Below are 18,731 nucleotides of genomic sequence, written 5' to 3'. Positions count from 1 at the left end.
ACATAGAGACATGGTGGCTACCCCAGAGAGGATGAGGATGGTGATTAGAGTTTATATACTGCCCTATACCTGGAGGTCTCAGGGAGGTTCACAGAATAAAATCAAGATATAAAACCACAAAATACATAATAAAAACAACCCAATAGCCCACACCCCAACCAGACACATTTTAAAGGGGCATAGGATGTCAATCAATCATAGAATCATAGAGTTGGAAGAGACCACAAGGGCCATCGAGTCCAACCCCCTGCCAAGCAGGAAACACCATCAGAGCACTCCTGACATATGGTTGTCAAGTCTCTGCTTAAAGACCTCCAAAGAAGGAGACTCCACCACACTCCTTGGCAGCAAATTCCACTGTCGAACAGCTCTTACTGTCAGGAAGTTCTTCCTAATGTTTAGGTGGAATCTTCTTTCTTGTAGTTTGGATCCATTGCTCTGTGTCCGCTTCTCTGGAGCAGCAGAAAACAACCTTTCTCCCTCCTCTATGTGACATCCTTTTATATATTTGAACATGGCTATCATATCACCCCTTAACCTCCTCTTCTCCAGGCTAAGCATGCCCAGCTCCCTTAGCCGTTCCTCATAAGGCATCGTTTCCAGGCCTTTGACCATTTTGGTTGCCCTCCTCTGGACACGTTCCAGTTTGTCAGTGTCCTTCTTGAACTGTGGTGCCCAGAACTGGACACAGTACTCCAGGTGAGGTCTGACCAGAGCAGAATACAGTGGCACTATTACTTCCCTTGATCTAGATGCTATACTCCTATTGATGCAGCCCAGAATTGCATTGGCTTTTTTAGCTGCCGTGTCACACTGTTGGCTCATGTCAAGTTTGTGGTCAACCAAGACTCCTAGATCCTTTTCACATGTACTGCTCTCAAGCCAGGTGTCACCCATCTTGTATTTGTGCCTCTCATTTTTTTTGCCCAAGTGTAATACTTTACATTTCTCCCTGTTAAAATTCATCTTGTTTGTTTTTGCCCAGTTCTCTAATCTGTCAAGGTCGTTTTGAAGTGTGATCCTGTCCTCTGGGGCGTTAGCCACCCCTCCCAGTTTGGTGTCATCTGCAAATTTGATCAGGATGCCCTTGAGTCCATCATCCAAGTCGTTGATAAAGATGTTGAATAAGACCGGGCCCAAGACAGAACCCTGTAGCACCCCACTAGTCACTCTTCTCCAGGATGAAGAGGAACCATTGATGAGCACCCTTTGGGTTCGGTCAGTCAGGTCAACCAAAGGCCTGGCTTAAAAGAAACGTTTTGCCTGGCGGCTAAAGGTGTATAATGAAGGCGCCAGGCGAACTTCCCTGGGGAGAGCATTCCACAAATGGGGAGCCACTGCAGAGAAGGCCCCGTTCTCATGTTGCCACCCTCTGGACCTCTCGAGGAGACACACAAACGAGGGCCTCAGAAGATGATCTCAGGATCCGGGTAGGTTCATATGGAAAGAGGCGGTCCTTGAGGTATTGCGGTCCTAGACTATTTTAGACACATAGTCTACAGGGGTTTAGTACTACCCCGTCCCAATGTACAGTTAGCCGAGTGCTCGATCCTGTCAATTCTTGTGCTCCTATCTGGCCTACTCTATGAAGCTTTTTAAAAAGAAAAACAAATTGATTTAAGAGTTGTACTCCGTCTCCCAGGCAACTAATTCAAAGGAAGACAGACACCTTAGCCAGGTGGGCACTGAGAGCATCTTATAATTGCAGAGTTGAATTACTACACTGAAAGGCAGGCAGGTGGGCAGGCAGAGGATAAGCTGGCAATGGAGTCCTAGGAAGACAGTCTTGCCAGGCAGGCATAATGAATCTCCTTAGCAGTGGGGAACATGATGCTTGTGGGGCACAGAACGCCTTCTGAGTTCAGAGTGGAAGCACTGTTTTTAAAGGCAGCCAGGTAGGTAGGTAGGCAGCAGCAGTGGGCAGGCGACAGGAAGAAGCTGCAGTGTGAGAGCGCCACTCTTGTGGTGGTCAGATCTGGGTATCCCAGCAGCAAGAAGTGTCCCTTCAAGAGCACTAGGTAAAAGGGTAAAGGACCCCTGGACGGTTAAGTCCAGGCAAAGGCGACTATGGGGTTGCGGCACTCATCTCACTTTTAGACCGAGGGAGCCGGCATTGTCCGCAGACAGTTTTCCAGGTCATGTGGCCAGCGTGACTAAACTGCTTCTGGTGCAATGGAACACTGTGACGGAAACCAGAGCGCACAGAAATGCTGTTTACCTTCCCACTGGCGTGGTACCTATTTATCTACTTGCACTTTGATGTGCTTTCGAACTGCTAGGTTGGCAGGAGCTGGGACTGAGCAATGGGAGCTCACCCCATCGCGGGGATTCAAACTGCTGACCTTCTAATCTGCAAGCCCAAGAGGCTCAGTGGTTTAGACCGCAGCGCCACCCCTGTCCCACTACCTCTCCACTAACTCAGCATCCAAGCTGGTGCAGTCGGGTGTAATTACGTGGGGGGGGGGGGAAATGGCCAAATACTGCAAAAGAATCATATGCATTTATATATTTATTTATAGCCTGCCGTTTTGGCTTACATAACCATAAAGCATATATACATTTAGTGGGAAATCCAAATATTCTAAGACAGCTTCAATACACAAATCTTCCCTTTTTAAAAATCAATATACAGTGGTACCTCAGGTTACGCTTCATGTTACATATGCTTCAGGTTACAGACTCCGCAAACCCAGAAATAGTACCTCGGGTTAAGAACTTTGCTTCGGATGAAAACAGAAATCGTGCTCTGGTGGTGCGGTGGCAGCAGGAGGCCCCATTAGCTAAAGTGGTGCTTCAGGTTAAGAACGGACCTCCGGAACGAATTGAGTACTTAACCCGAGGTACCACTGTATGTTGAAAATTAACAGAATGAATATTGTTGAGCAAAATTCCACCCTTTTATATGAAAACCAGGAAGCAAAATTTAAAGGAAAGCTAAGCTATACTTCATTGGAAGAGGTACAATTTAACATATATATTTTTTAAAAAAACATCATGTACGCTTAAATATGCAAATTTCATTGAAGCAATGCTGGGATGAATGAAGGAAGCACAACACTGGAAGGTTCAGCTATCCAAGTGTCAGACTAAATATACGGACTTACATTTTTGTTTCAGTGTAAATTGCAAAAACAAAGCGAGATATTAAAACCTGGTTTTATTAGAAAACTACCTCGTCCTTTAAGAATGTATTAAATCAGAATTTATTCCCATTAAGTAAAAATAATTTATTTGGTGTAAGCCAAACAGAGAAGAGAAACACTGTTTAAAAATTGCCTAAGGTCACTTCATGGGCAAAACAATGCATTTAAAGTGAGGAGATGACAACTTATTTAATATTTCTCTACTGAAATTGCTTCCTTGATTACAATACATTAAAATCCTCATTGAATATTCATAGAATTTTTGACAAGACTGAGTGACATATAATCTTAGCCTCAGAAAGCAATAGCGTGATATTCTAACCATTGGAATAGATGCCAGACTAACTGGATCGTCATCTTTGTATTCCTGGCTGGGCCAGCGGAAGCTGTACAAAATGTTCCTCCTTTTCCTATCATGACAACATATTACAGGCATAACACAAAGGAACGAAGCCCAGTCTAAACACCTTTCTAAGTTACTGTGCGAAGGACAAAAGAGAAATCATGCAACCTTTGTATGTGCAATATGCTCAACAAGAATAATTAGTGAGACAAAATTAATAACTGGATAAATCTCAAAAGGACTTTTACCTACTGAGTTACAATCTATCTAGGCTTAATAGGAAACAGCATTTATATAGCACAAAATATGCAACTTTCTTATACAATCGGTTGTCATTAACCACATCAAATGCACTTGCTGTCTTCCTGTATAAGTGCAGATAAATGCCGGAGAGTTTTGTTAAACGAGAGCAATTAATACTTCTTTGTTCAGCGACTTCTGTGCTTAGATGCACATCTTTTTTCTGCTAAATTAAAAATTAAATCTACGTCACTATTATTTTTTGTTGTTTTCTTACATCTAGATGTTTTATTCACTAGGCAAGTCAAAAGCAAATGGTTGGTGATTGCCTACATTAGAGTTATGATTAGATAACTCATAGAATCATAGAATCATAGAACGGTAGAGTTGGAAGGGACCCTGAGGATCATCTAGTCCAACCCCCTGCAATGCAGGAATATGCAGCTGTCCCAGACGGGGATCAAACCTGCAACCTTGGCATTATCAGCACCATGCTCTAACCAACTGAGCTAAGTCCCTATGGACCAACTCAATGTCCTACGGATTGTGCTTTGCTACTCTGCTCCACTACACATACACAAACAATCCTACACTCTTGGGCTTCTGAAGATACAGTGTTCATTCCACAAGAAAAAACAAAAGAGGAAGTTCCATGCGTCGCTAGGTATGGACAAATCTATCCCAATCTATCTCCTCCTCCTTCTGGCTATGGACATCTTAAGGCAGGAGTCAGCAACCTTTTTCAGCCGTGGGCCGGTCCACCGTCCCTCAGACCATGTGGCGAGCCAGACTATATTTGGGGGGGGAAAACTGAACAAATTCCTATGCCCCACAAATAACCCAGAGATGCATTTTAAATAAAAGCACACATTCTACTCATGTAAAAACACCAGGCAGGCCCCACAAATAACCCAGAAATGTATTTTAAATAAAAGGACACATTCTACTCATGTAAAAACATGCTGATTCCTGGACCGTCCGCGGGCCGGATTTAGAAGGCGATTGGGCCGCATCCGGCCCCCGGGCCTTAGGTTGTCTACCCCTGTCTTAAGGTATTTTTCACTCTATAGGACGCACCGGACCATAGGAGGGGGAGAACAGGGGGGAAAAATTCTCCCCCTCTCTGCTCAGTGCCCCTTCAGTGAAGCGGGAGGAAAAACGGAGCCCCTTCCATTTCTCCTCCCGCTTCGCTGAAAGGGCGCTGCGCAGAGGGAAAACTGTGCAGCGCCTCTCCAGTGAAGTGAAGCCTGGAGAGCAAGAGAGCTATCCTGCTGCGCTCCGAAGGCTTGTGGATAGCTGCCTGAAGCCCCTGGAGCGCAGCGGGAGTTCCCTGCACTCTGGGGGCTTCAGGCAGCTTTAGCGAAAGCAACGCGAAGCCTCCAGAGCGCGGGGGGAGCTCTCCCTCTGCGCTTCGGAGGCTTCGCGTTGGTATCGCTGAAGCAAAGGAGCCTGCATTTGCTCCATAGGACGCACACACATTTCCCCTTCATTTTTGGAGGGGAAAAAGTGCGTCCTATAGAGCGAAAAATACGGTATGTCCTGCTTCGTTCTTGAGCAGATTTTAAACAATTTCTTAGAAGCGTGAATCAGGTTGTCTCTCATAAAGATTTGAACTGAACTGAACTTTCCCCCCACACTCTCCCTAACAACAGGTCACAGGAATATCAGATCACTGGTCCATATCTAGCTCAGCATCTATACTAACAGCAGCCCACCACAGTTTCAGAGTTTGAACATTCACAGCCATACCTGGAGATACTGGTGACTGAACCTTAGATCTTCCGCATCCAAAGCAGAGGCAGTGTTGTGCAGTGATAGTCTTGGACCAAGCCAGGGTCTACTCAGCCATGAAAACCAAATGGGTAACCTTGAGCCAAGCAGCCACTCACAGCCTCAATGGATACCTCAATGAGTTGCCACCTTGAATTGGACTTAGATGGGCTACTGGTCTGACCCAGCAGGCAACTATATTTTTAATTGATACAAAAATTCCTGGTCTCAGAATTGGGGCAGATACCTGCAGAGCGTTGATATGTAGCTTCTCAAAATCACCACCATGAAACACCTTTCTGTATAAAACAAAGAAGTACGTTAATCATAATGTTGCACCATGTTGTCCAAAAAAATGTACCGGTGCTTTTCTACGCAGATGTATTATTTTGTTTTTTGTTTCTGAAAAAACTCGGATGATTTAAAACTTCTACCTGTGGACTCACTTTCCCCATACAGTGGTACCTCGGGTTAAGAACTTAATTCGTTCCGGAGGTCTGTTCTTAACCTGAAACTGTTCTTAACCTGAGGCACCACTTTAGCTAATGGGGCCTCCTGCTGCCACCGATTCCTGTTCTCATCCTGAAGCAAAGTTCTTAACCTGAGGTACTATTTCTGGGTTAGTGGAGTATGTAACCTGAAGCGTCTGTAACCCGAGGTACCACTGTAGTTATTTTCATGCTTTTATTTAAACCCTTCTTTACATTTTTGTTTACATTTCCCCCACTCTGCTGATTTTTTAAGTACCTCATCATTGGTGACCTCTACAAGCTGTGACCTCCATGTTCTTTTTCTTTTTGCCACATAATATTTTATTAAAGCTTTTTCATAATACAGTAAGATGAAAGAAACCAATCTAAATAAAAACAAAACCAAAGAAAGAAAGAGAAAATCAAATGCAGAGTCCTCTCTCAAAAGAACCTCTTAACCCTTGTCTCACACAGAAAGTGGGAGACCCTCCCAGTTCTCACCTGGGAGATTTCTTTTCTTCTCTCATTCTCTCACCTTGGATGGTCTTTCCTGCCCTGCCTCTCACTTAAGAGTTCGGCCAGCAACCATCCACTACCTTTGTGTGTGTGTGTGTGTGTGTGTGTAATCCGTGGACGCCAATAAACCCAAAGCAGAGGACACCAAATAAAAAGAAAAATAAGAAAAGGAAAAGAAAAGAAAGGGGAAAGAAAAGGGGGGAAAGAAAAGAAAGAAAAATAGAGGACTTCTGATTTTCCCTCTGTCAGTTACGTAAATAAAATTATTCAAAACATCCAGTCTAGGGTGACATCCTACTGTTCTATTTTCTGTTAAGCAATATTTTCTCAATCTTCAGACCCAAATTTCTCAAATTTGTTTGTTTTCCTTTTCACACAAAAGTCCAAAAGGGGTTCTCTAATTATTGTAATAAATGTCAGCAATGGTTTTTCTCTAATCAAACATCTCAAATTTGCCTCCAATAACGTCAACAACCATGAAGAGGGGTGGTAATTAAGGAAATGCAGCACAACCAAGGATTAATTAAGAACCCATGGAGGGAGGTGCGGGGGAGCCGAAGAATGTAGGATAAATGAAGATAACTGGAAAGTGGATGTCTCAAATTATTAAAAATGCATAAATACTGTACTGAAGTTCTCACCCTGGGCCAGCAGGGGGATACTTTAGATAGTTATGCAAATGAAGGATGGAAAGTGATGTTCAGTGATTGGATAGTTTTAGAAAGTTGCTACAGTAACGTTGTACTGGAGCTCTATATAAGCAGGCTGACTGAGCCCTTCAGTTCAGTTCTGTTCTGGCCTCTGAATAAACAAGAGCTATTTGAAGAATCGCTGTGTCATCTGATATGTTCACCCACAACTTAACAAATACTTTTTAAAAATAAAATCAACAAGCATTCCTCCATCTTACATAATAATAAATGTTTCTGTCTTTGTCCATATAAGAGTCTCTCAGCTGTGATCCTGTACTGAGATATTATTCCATAGTACTTTTCTTGTTATGTATCCATTAATTTGCATCTCTTGGAGTAGCCATGGTGGTGGGAAAAGTGCCTCTCCTGTGCAAAAGGAATAAAAGGAAAGAAAGGTTGACCCACTGAGCATTACCCCTAAAGAAAATTTAGGAACAATGGTTTTCAGTAATAATAATTGCAAAGCAGATTTGAAAAAAGAAAGAAAGACAAACTATTGCTTACCTGGTCCAGGGAGAGCAGAATAAGAAGCAATTGCTTCAACATCACCTTCCTCTTAGTTTACAGTTAAACATTAGGAAAAACGCTCCTAAGGACCTGCTCAGCATCTAATTTTAACAGGGCCTTTCTTTTCAACTGGGCAAGGGCTAAGGGGTCAAAAAACATTGACTTTGCCTGCTGAGTCACTGCCAGGCAAGTGGAGACACAGGCCTTAATTTGCTGTTGAGGGGCTTAAAAAAGGGAAAGTATTGTTCAATGATGTTTGTTGTGGCCATTGCATATATTTCTTTAGGGATATTTATATACCACCTGTCATGCTCACAATTCTAGGTGGAGTACAACAATGAAATACACAATACAAAATATACAATATCATTAAAAATTATTGAGTAAACCTGCTACAGAGACCTAGCAATCTGTAATTTGCAAAATTCCTCATGATTAACATCTGTATTTGGTTAAACATATAACCACATTGTACAAATAAAACAGCAACACAACGGTAAGCACTTTATGAATCAAAAGCCACAAAATGAACTTTGCTGAACAAACAAATGTTCTTATTCCTCCTGTCTCGTGTTCATTAAATCTGACAGGAAATCAAATATCACCATCTGTGTACTTGCAATAAAAACACTGAAAACAGCTCTAAACTAGTAAGAGTACCACAGAAGTGCAGACTTAACTTTTATTTGCAAATGAACAAAAAAAAAGCTCAGTTTTACATAAGAATAGTATTAGAATTGTAGAGTTGGAAGTGACCCCTAGGATCATTTGGTCCATCCCTCTGCAAGGCAGGAATCTCAACTAAAGCATGTTAAGTTGTGGATGAACGTATCAGACGACACAGCGATTTTTCAAACAGCTTTTGTTTATTCACAGGCCAGAACAGAACTGAACTGAAGGGTTCAGCCAGCCTGCTTATATAGAGCTCCACTAGAACGCAACAGTAACCATTTTCTGTAACTATCCAATCACTGAACGTCACTTTCGATCCCTTATTTGCATATGTGGACCTGAACTATCTACAGTATCCCCCTGCTGGCCCAGGGTGAGAACTTCAGTACATAACAGCATCCATGACAGATGATATCCAACCTCTGCTTAAAAACCTCCAAGAAAGGAATCTAATACCTTCCAATGGAGTCCATTCTACTGTCAAACAACTCGTTATCATCAGAAAAATCTTCCTTTCTTTTAAAGCCATTAGTTTAGTTCCTACCCTCCAGAGCAGGAGAAAACAAGCTTGCTCCATCTTCCATGTGACAGAGCTTGAGATACGGTCATACCTCGGGTTACGAATGCTGTGGGTTGCTCGTTTTCGGGTTGTGAACAGTGCAGAACCCGGAAGTACTGGAACGGGTTACTTCTGGGTTTTGGTGCTCACACATGCGTAGAAGCGCAAAATGACATCACGTGCATGCGCAGACGTGCCGAATCACGTCACGCGCATGCACAGACTCGGCGCTTGAGGCTACAAACGCTGCGGGTTGCGAACATGCCTCCCGCACAGATCACGTTCGCAACCGGAGGTATGACTGTAATTGAAGATGACCATCATATCTCCTCCCAGTCTCCTCTTTTCTAGGCTAAACTTACGCAGCTCCTTCAACCGTTCCTCATAAGGCTTGGTTTCCAGACCCTTGACCATCTCAGCGGTCATCCTCATCTGCACATGTTCCAGCTTGTCCATATCCTTTTTAAATTGTGGCGCCCAGAACTGAACACAGGACTCCAGGTGCGGTCTGACCAAGGCAGAATAGAAGGGTACCTGCAGACACGATAGTTTATGATGTACCGTATTTTTCGCCCTATGGGACGCACTTTTTCCCCTCCAAAAATGAAGGGGAAATGTGTGTGCCTCCTATGGGGCGAATGCAGGCTTTCGCTGAAGCCTGGAGAGCGAGAGGGGTCGGTGCGCACTGACCCCTCTCGCTCTCCAGGCTTCAGGAAGCTGTCCGCAAGCCTTGGGAGCCCGCGGGAGTTCCCGCCGGGCTCCCACGGCTTGCGGAGAGCTGCCTGCACTCCGAAGCCTGGGCGCGCTGAGCAGTCGCGCCCAGGTTTCGGGTAGCTCTGCGCAAGCCGCGGGAGGGCTCCCACAGCTTGCGGAGAGCAGCCTGTTCTGGGGGCTGGGGTCGGGGGAAGCTCGGGCTTCCCCTGCCCCAGCCCCGCGCCTGCGGGAGAATTTTTTTTTTTCCTTTATTTCCCCCCCAAAAAACTAGGTGCGCCGTATGGGGCGAAAAATACGGTACTTTCCCATTCATCATTCACAATAGATGCAAATACATTTACAAATTTGATGCCTCTGTCATTATACTTATTTTTTTATTTACTGTTGTCTGAGTTACATGAAACATCTCATAAGTATCTGAGGATCAAGGGCAAGGGCTCAAATCCGAACTGCTTTCCTTCAGAACATTTAAAGCCATAGAAAGCTATGCAATGTTTCTTGAATAGGGTCTCTGTTACCATGAAGCCTGAGTAATAATTTGTTTCTATCCCTCTCCTGCCAAAAGTGCCATGAACATCTGCTAACTCCTCATCCTCCTCATCCGTCAACACCTTGTCGTCGTCCTCCAACATACCATATTGTTTATTTGATCATGGTATTTTGAAAAATCCAGCACCATCTTTGCTTTAAAATGCTGGAGGCCTTCACAACAGAAGTCTCAATGTCTGTTTATGCCCAAACAACTTCAAAAAAATAATGTAAGAATAATTTGTGTGTAAAATTACTAAGCCTACTCTGTACTGATTTTTTTTTGGGGGGGGGGGAGAGACAAAAAGCTGTCAGGAATATGGAAGTCAACCTCCCCATCTTCATTAGCAGTCAGTGGGGTGCAACAGGCAGGTCAGGGTTGATGACCTGCCTTCACAACACCTGTGTTAGCTTTCCCAGGTTTGGCACCAAGCCCCATGGCCGGATTTAGGTTTGATGAGGCCCTAAGCTACTGAAGGTAATGGGGACCCTTTATATGTCCAGCTGTCCTTTGTCAACAACAAATTGTGGCTGTTTTTTGTGTTGAAAATATGCTATATGGTAATTTATGGACCTAATAGCTATCAGCTTCTGCCTTCTGGAAGAAGGTACAGGGTTATAAAGACTAGGACTAGCAGCCTGAGAAACCCAAATGCAATTTTGGTTTTAAACGCATTGTAAGGAGTCTGTATGGAAGTATATTGTATTTAAAAATGGGGTATCAAGAGTTTTTAGGGGGCTAACCAGGTTGGGATAGCTGGGATAGCAAGCTTGTTGGGTTTTGAATGTCTTAGGTAGATTTTTCAATTTCGTTGGTCTGTATGGGACAATGACAAGAAAGATTATCGTATCGTAAAGCCATTTGCACGTGCAGAATGTAGGCACCCTATATATAGAAATGAGCAAACCAGTGGTATTTTAGGGAGCAGGCTGGCAAGTGGGGCCCATTACTTACATCATAGGAGCCTACGCAACACAAAACACTGTTGCTGTATGTAGGTTTTATTTTATTTGTTTTTTATCTTACATTTTGGAAATGTGCATCCAGGTTTTTTTCCCTTTAATTTTTTTTGGGGGCCCCCAAGAGAGTGGGGCCCTAAGCTATAGCTTGTTTAGCTTATACGTGAATCTGACACTGCCAAGCCCCCAAGCAAACAAGCTTGTTCCCGGAGAGTGTGCCACTCGCTGTCTCTTAAGCACAGCTGTGGAGTTTGCCAAAAAGGTGATAGTTCAACTGGTGACTGACAATGCAAAACACTGGAAAGTCCCCACAACCCCTGCTGGCTTTCTACCTGCATGATTGTTTTTGTAGTATAACTGACTTTATTGAGGGCTTGGTTTTTCTCGATGGCAAACAAAGAAGGGGCAGAGGGGGGTGCCCTGACCTCCTTGCCCTGCTACCAAACTCGCACAACTGCTTACCCCGCTTTACGCATTGTCAGCTGGTGCCAAGAAGCTCTGTCAGCTGGGGCTCCTCCTAGCTCTCGGTGCAGCTGCCTCCAAATTAATATGCCTGGCTAATTCACCCTATAGGGACGCGGGTGGCGCTGTGGGTTAAACCACAGAGCCTAGGACTTGCCGATCAGAAGGTCGGCGGTTCGAATCCCCGCAACGGGGTGAGCTCCCATTGCTCAGTCCCAGCTCCTGCCCACCTAGCAGTTCGAAAGCATGTCAAAGTGCAAGTAGATAAATAGGTATCGCTCTGGCGGGAAGGTAAACGGCGTTTCCGTGTGCTGCTCTGGTTCCCCAAAAGCGGCTTAGTCATGCTGGCCACATGACCCGGAAGCTGTATGCCGGCTCCCTCGGCCAATAAAGCGAGATGAGCACCACAACCCCAGAGTCGGTCACGACTGGACCTAATGGTCAGAGGTCCCTTTGCCTTTATAATTCACCCTAGCTTCTGTAGGAGCCAATTTGAGCCAGGAGGCGTGGCTCAAATTCAATCAGCTTGCTTTTCTTCCTGAGAGTCCTGTTTTATACACTCACATACCCTCCAACTTTTCTCCGATGAAAATAACAACAACAACAACAACAATAATAATTTATTATTTATACCCCGTCCATCTGGCTGGGTATCCCCAGCCACTCTGGGCGGCTTCCAACAAACACTAAAATACAATAACCTATTAAACATTTAAAAGCTTCCCTAAACAGGGCCGCCTTTAGATGTCTTCTAAAAGTTTGGTAGTTATTTTTCTCTTTGACATCTGGTGGGAGGGCGTTCCACAGGGCGGGTGCCACTACCAAGAAGGCCCTCTGCCTGGTTCCCTGTAACTTGGCTTCTCGCAGCGAGGGAACCGCCAGAAGGCCCTCGGCACTGGACCTCAGTGTCCAGCTGAATAGGGATATCCTATTCAACAACTTTATTATTTATACCCCACCCATCTGACTGGGTTGTCCCAGCCACTCTGGGTGGCTTCCAACATATATAAAAACACAATAAAACATTACACATAAAAAAACTTCCCTATACAGGGCTGCCTTCAGATGTCTTCTAAAGGTTGTATAGTTACTTATCTCCTTGGCTTGGGGGTCACATAACTCCACACCCTGCAACATCGAGAAAAACCAAACTCTGATGAAAACAGGGGAAAGCGGGACATTCTGGGATCAAATCAGAAACTGGGGTGGCTTCTGTAAATCTGGGATTGTCTCTGGAAAACAGGGACACTTGGATGGTCAGCACTCTTAGTAATGCTACTGAAAAGCTTTTACTTTCTGTTTTATTTACTGGCAAGAGCACTTTTAAAAGTGCCAGTTACCCTATAGGTTTGTGCACTACCTTGCACTTTACCTCAAGTAGCCTAGATTTTAGACATTTTTAATCTGCACTGACAGCTGAAGCTTTCAGCTGGGTTTTTCCCACTGACAACAGCTTAACCTTTACATTCTAGGAAAACAGAGTCTTTGGGGTTTGTGGATTTTGAAAGAAGGCGGAGCCTGCCCTTTTAAAAAACTAAGTCACCTGAGTTATGTTATGCCAGCCCCATCTGCTGGATATTAGAGGAAGAACCAGCTCATAGTTGTTATTTGGTCAAGCACTCCCTGCTCCCCAAAATCAGGATAAAAAACTCCAGGCTTGGTTGAGAAAGTGGGGGGAGGTCCATGCGTGGGCAGGATCTCAAGTTCTGAGTTTAAGTCCTGGCTGCCAGTTGCAAAAGAACAAGAACTCAGAGGAGGATTCTTTTCAAAGCCTTTAATGTTGAGATTGGTGCGCTGCATATGGAAATTGCTAATCTAAGGACAGCAGGCATTACACAGTTAATGGAAGGCACAGAAAGGCAGGTGATCTAAGTAATCAAAACTTAGAGGTTGGCATCACCTTAGCACAACAAGTGGTTCCGCTCCTTAGCCAAGGAATCTAGCACATTGCCAAGAGGGCAGAAAACTTTGAATTGTGCCCAGTCAGGAACCTGGGCACAGAGAGAGATAGATAAAACTATCAATTTCAGAAACTCTATGCACCATCTTTATCTTCAAGGCCATAACACGGTACATTTAGAGATTATGCGTTGAAATATTTTAGTTGATATTTTAGATTGTAAAATGCTATTGATTTTATCTATTGATTTTTATCTATTGATTTGTTTTACCTTGTGGGCTTATAGCCGAATAAAGTATTATCTATCTATCTATCTATCAATTTCAGGTTCTGTTTCTCATTTTCCCAATCTTACCGGCAACATTTTGAAGATGATTTATTGAGCCCAAAACAGGTAAAGGTAAAGGTACCCCTGCCCGTCAGGGCCAGTCGTGACCGACTCTAGGGTTGCGCGCTCATCTCGCTCATGAGGCCGGGAGCCGGCGCCGTCCAAAGACACTTCCGGGTCACGTGGCCAGCGTGATGAAGCTGCATCTGGCGAGCCAGCACCAGCGCCACACACAGAAATGCCGTTTACCTTCCCGCTAGTAAGCGGTCCCTATTTATCTACTTGCACTTAGGGGTGCTTTCGAACTGCTAGGTTGGCAGGAGCAGGGACCGAGCAACGGGAGCTCACCCCGCTGCGGGGATTCGAACCACCAACCTTTCGATCAGCAAGTCCTAGGCTCTGTGGTTTAACCCACAGCGCCACCCACGTCCCTACCAAAATGAGCCCAAAATACCAAGCTATAAATGTGAAACATCAATTATATTGTCAGATTCGGCCAGTATAAACAGCCTGGTGCTCTTTTTAAAACAATCACTATGTTTATGTTGGGAAATCAAAATAATGTCCTAGATATGCTAAACAAGACAATATTTTCTCCAGAAGTGGGCTATTAGTACATTTTAACTAAATATGAAGTAACTATCCTATCTTGGGCAACATGAGAACGCACAGCCTAATTATAAACTCGTACTCTTCCTATTAGAGTGCCATCTATTCAATGTCTTATTAGAACAAATAAGCTATCAAGAAAATGATTTCATTGTTATTATATTGTTTCCACACATAACAATGCCATTGCAACTTGAATGCCCAGAACTCCAGTTTGGAAATATTTGAATATTTGCATTTGTCATCGATGCTTTTCAGTCTCTGTTCTTACAGATGCAGATAGTTAATATGCAGCTGCTTTTGCTTACTGAAAGCAGAAATTAATATTACTAAATTATTCAAATGTGATAGACAGTGCATGGTCATGTGGATGTATCAAGACTGCCATGGGAATGTTGTTCCCACTATTAAAGCAGGGCTGTTTGGTGCCCTCTTAGTGCCCCATGTATAAGGGACAGAAGCCAGGGTCCTTACCTGGATAGGAGAGGATCTCTGGACCCTTTTCCTCCCCCCTGCCTGGGGAATACACCTCATCCATATTCTTTCCTTCCGTAAAGGGGACGGGGTTGCACAGGAAATGGTCTCTGTGAAATACATACCCTTTGAGGAGGCAGTGGGGGTTGTGCTGCTGTCAAAAGGTGACATCAAGCCAGCCTCTCAGGTGCTGCCTGTGCACCCACGAGCCAGGGACCTGTCGGATGTCCTGTTTCAAGGTCAGTACTGTTGAGAGCTATGCTCATGAGCTGCTCTGCCTCCTGTTCAGCCTTCAGGGGCTTTAGTATTTTCCTTGAATGGGTGGTGAGGGTTTAGCCAGGCGGTGCCCCTACTGCCCGTTATCTGGATAGCCTTGTCAGTGTGCACACAGACCTGATTAGTTATCTGGATGTTTGAGGCCCCATAACTTGCTTTTCTTTTCTTGGCATTGGGCTTGACACCATGGATCTGCAGTGGAACTGTAGCTTCTGCTCGCTTTCCTCCCTACTACAGCCAAGGGAGCCAGATTTCTTTTCCCCTCTGTCTGCCTTGCGCTGCTTCCCTGCTCATGTCGCAGCTGTGGGAGGCTGGTTGCCACCCTGTTCTCTTCTCCTTGTTGTGGCAACTCAGAAAAGAGGAAAATCAATCTGCCACGGTCCTCTCAATGCTGCTACTGTGCATGCAGGAGTGAGGGAAGTGGAGACACGGGGAGGGCCTCTGTGTCGTGGTTCCCTCCCTTGAGAGCCAGCAGTTTTTGGCTATGTGTGGTTTTGCAAAGACGTACGTACTGCTTCTGGGGCAGAACCCTCACATGAGATGGGACCACACTGTAACAGATTTTGTTTTGCAGAGCTTTCCATAGTTAGGATGTGTCTCGGGGGAAGGATATGGTAGATGTGTAAGAAAATGTATAAAAATACTCAAGCGTAAATTGCTAGTTTATTGAAACAACAATAATACAATTTGTATGTGATCTGTAATCCGTAAAGATAGAAGGTATCAAATATGAATTACTTTATTAAACTTTATTGCACTTGCACTACTGTTAACTGCTTGTCACACAATTCAGAAACAATCTAAATTAGATTTCATGTGTGTTGCCTATTTATAGTATTATATTGTAAACAAGTCATTAAAGGTAAAGATAAAGGGACCCCTGACCAACAGGTCCAGTCGTGGCCGACTCTGGGGTTGCGGCGCTCATCTCGCTTTATTGGCCGAGGGAGCCGGCGTACAGCTTCCAGGTCATGTGGCCAGCATGACTAAGCCGCTTCTGGCGAACCAGAGCAGCGCACAGAAACACTGTTTACCTTCCCGCCGGAGCAGTACCTATTTATCTACTTGCACTTTGACATGCTTTCGAACTGCTAGGTTGGCAGGAGCAGGGACCGCGCAACAGGAGCTCACCCCGTCGCAGGGATTCGAACTGCCGACCTTCTGATTGGCAAGCCCTAGGCTCTGTGATTTAACCCACAGCGCCACCCGTGTCCCATAAACAAGTAATTACACGCAACATATTCCTGCTGATGCATGCTGGACTTCCTGACAATGTACAACATACTCACCTGCCAACACTTGCTTGTTAAGCCCTGTCAGCGAACTTGACCACTGATCAGTTATAACTTGCCTTTTGTGTGTTTACTTGGAAAATAAAGTAATCACTATGACTTTAACTCTATGTTACATAAGTAAACCCATGGGGCGGATGAGGACCAGAGTGAAGCCAGGGGCGGAGATCACAGCCCACCTGCCATTGGCCAAGTAGGCAGACAAGCTGTGATCCATTTCCCAGGCCTGGATGAAGGTGAAAAAGGACACAAAGATTTCAAAGCTCCATATGGAAAAAGGATTGCCAGAACAGGAACATGAAATGGTAGAGTTGGAGGCAACAGTGGGTGAAATGGAAAAGTCCTTCACACAGGTGCTTAGAGAAATGAGAGTTGTGATGTTGCAGAGGTGGAAAGAAGCCATGGATGGAGAGTGGAAGAGATATACTGATCTGGCAGAGATAGAGTTGAGTGAGAAAGGACTCTGTGCACGACTTGGAGTGAAATCAGAGGAAAGAGCTATCAAACCTCTGGCACTTTTTTAGGGGAAGGGAAATGGAAGAAACATAAATGGAAGGGATTAAAAAAAACAGGATGGGAAACCACAGAAAATGGGAATATGGCACTGGATTCAAATTAATGAATAATAATAAGAAGAGAATTGTGGGATCTTATTTTAATCTACACTCACAGTGGACTCTTGATATTATGCATTTTGTGTTTTTATATTGTGATTTTATGTTGCAACCACCCTGAGACCTACAGGTATAGGGCGGTATACAAAATAAGTAAATAAATAAGTTTGATTACAGAAAAACTACTGTTGAAATTTATTAATAAAGATAATTAGAGAACCCCCTTTTGGAGTTTTTGTGTAAAAAGAAAAACGAATTAATCTGAGTCATTTGGGTTGGAAGACTGGGCAAATGTTGCCTAACAGAAAGTAGATCTGTTGGGTATCATTCTAGAGTGAGTATTTGGAACAATTTCATTTATGTAACCAATAGACTGAAAATCAGAAGTCCTTTTTATTTTTCCTCTTTCTTCCCTTCGCTGTTTCTTCTTTCTCTGTGTTTTCATTTCATTTCATTTAGATTTGTTTCCTTCATCTTATTGTACTATGACAAGGTTTTAATAAAATATTTTTTTAAAAAACCTCCGTATAAAACATTTGACTTCATTTTACACACACACACACACACACACACACACACACAAAAATCACTATGAGAAAGCAGTATGTAAGTTTAATAAACCCATTAAGGCCATTAAACACACACAGAAACTCTCCCCTCCCCCAGCCTAGAAAGAAAATAACTCTGTACACGCTCAGAAACACTCCCGTCGCTCCAACCGGAAGAAACAATTGTGGAACAAACCAGGCCCGCTGTCCTCGCTGCTCGACGAAGGAGACCATCGAGACAGCCGCCTCGCTCGCTGAGCGGCCGCCGCCAAACTGAACTCGAAAGCGCCGCCTCAGACTCCACGTCTAGAAAGTCCCGCCCACCGTCGGCTTGGATTGGCCGACGGCGCGCAGCGACCGGAAGATGTCAATCAGGTCGAACCCGAAGCCTCGCCTCGATTCGTCAAGCCCCTCCCCTCCCGTCACTTCCTCCCCAACCCAACCTGCTTTTACGGATTCCTGCTCGGAAAGCGAAAAACATCGCAAAGAGAGAGAGACGGGCAAGAGAAGAGAAGAACGGGTGTCAGAGGAGCGCTCTGATTGGCTGCCTTGCTTCCCTGCGTCAGCCCGTCGCGCTAATGGCACGAACCATCCTGCTTTGAAGAAAAAAAAAGGGGGGGAGCGGAAGGAAGGAAGGAAGCGAGCGAGGGCCCTTGGGCTGGACTCGTCTGTCATCCGAAGGCCGGGGGGGGGGGGGGAGGCGGAAGCGCTTTCTCTCCCAGGGTGCAGTTCGCGAGGGGGTACCGAAGGCTCCCTCAGGATTCTGTGAGGAGAAGGAGCAGCGCGGGCGGAGGCGGCGCCGTGGCGGCGGCGGCGGCGGCGTTTGGTGCTCGGTCCAAGATGGCGGTGCAGGAGTCGGCCGCTCAGCTCTCGATGACTCTGAAGGTGCAGGAGTACCCCACGCTCAAGGTGGGTGGGCCGCTCTCCCCGGCGAGGCCCCTCCGGGAGGCCCCGCTTCCTCCCAGGCCTCCGTTCCCTGCCTGGCGGGGGGAGACGCCTCCCGGCATTTCGCACCAACGCGGGCGGGGGCCTCCGAGGCGCTCCCGAGAGGAGCGGGGGAAAGGGGGGCCAGAGAACGAGAGACGCGCCTCTTGTTATCGTGGGTGTGTGTATA

General features: G+C 45.1%; 1 protein-coding gene and 2 long non-coding RNA genes across 5 annotated transcripts in view; 2 read left to right on the top strand and 1 right to left on the bottom strand.

The window, feature by feature from the left end:
* The window catches only part of LOC308477279, a 186,284-nt gene that overhangs the window by 78,868 nt on the left and 88,685 nt on the right, over positions 1-18,731 (top strand). The gene's annotated exons all lie outside the window — the stretch shown is intronic.
* LOC308477282 overlaps positions 7,389-18,731 on the bottom strand; it is a 19,264-nt gene continuing 7,921 nt past the window's right edge. Inside the window, exon 2 of the long non-coding RNA XR_013986441.1 lies at positions 7,389-7,540. This is a non-coding gene — a long non-coding RNA (uncharacterized lncRNA). The remainder of the gene's footprint in view (positions 7,541-18,731) is intronic.
* MAEA (macrophage erythroblast attacher, E3 ubiquitin ligase) overlaps positions 18,047-18,731 on the top strand; it is a 27,854-nt gene continuing 27,169 nt past the window's right edge. Inside the window, exon 1 of one of the 2 annotated variants that reach the window (XM_081005650.1) lies at positions 18,047-18,526. In XM_081005650.1, the coding sequence (XP_080861776.1) occupies positions 18,458-18,526 (69 nt within the window). In that variant the 5' untranslated portion in view covers positions 18,047-18,457. The remainder of the gene's footprint in view (positions 18,527-18,731) is intronic. The other variant, XM_081005651.1, reaches the window with a different exon arrangement.

This window comes from Podarcis pityusensis, assembly GCF_964106645.2.
Source record: "Podarcis pityusensis genome assembly, chromosome: 5".
Lineage (NCBI taxonomy): Eukaryota > Metazoa > Chordata > Lepidosauria > Squamata > Lacertidae > Podarcis > Podarcis pityusensis.
This window is presented reverse-complemented; position numbering and strand designations above follow the sequence as displayed.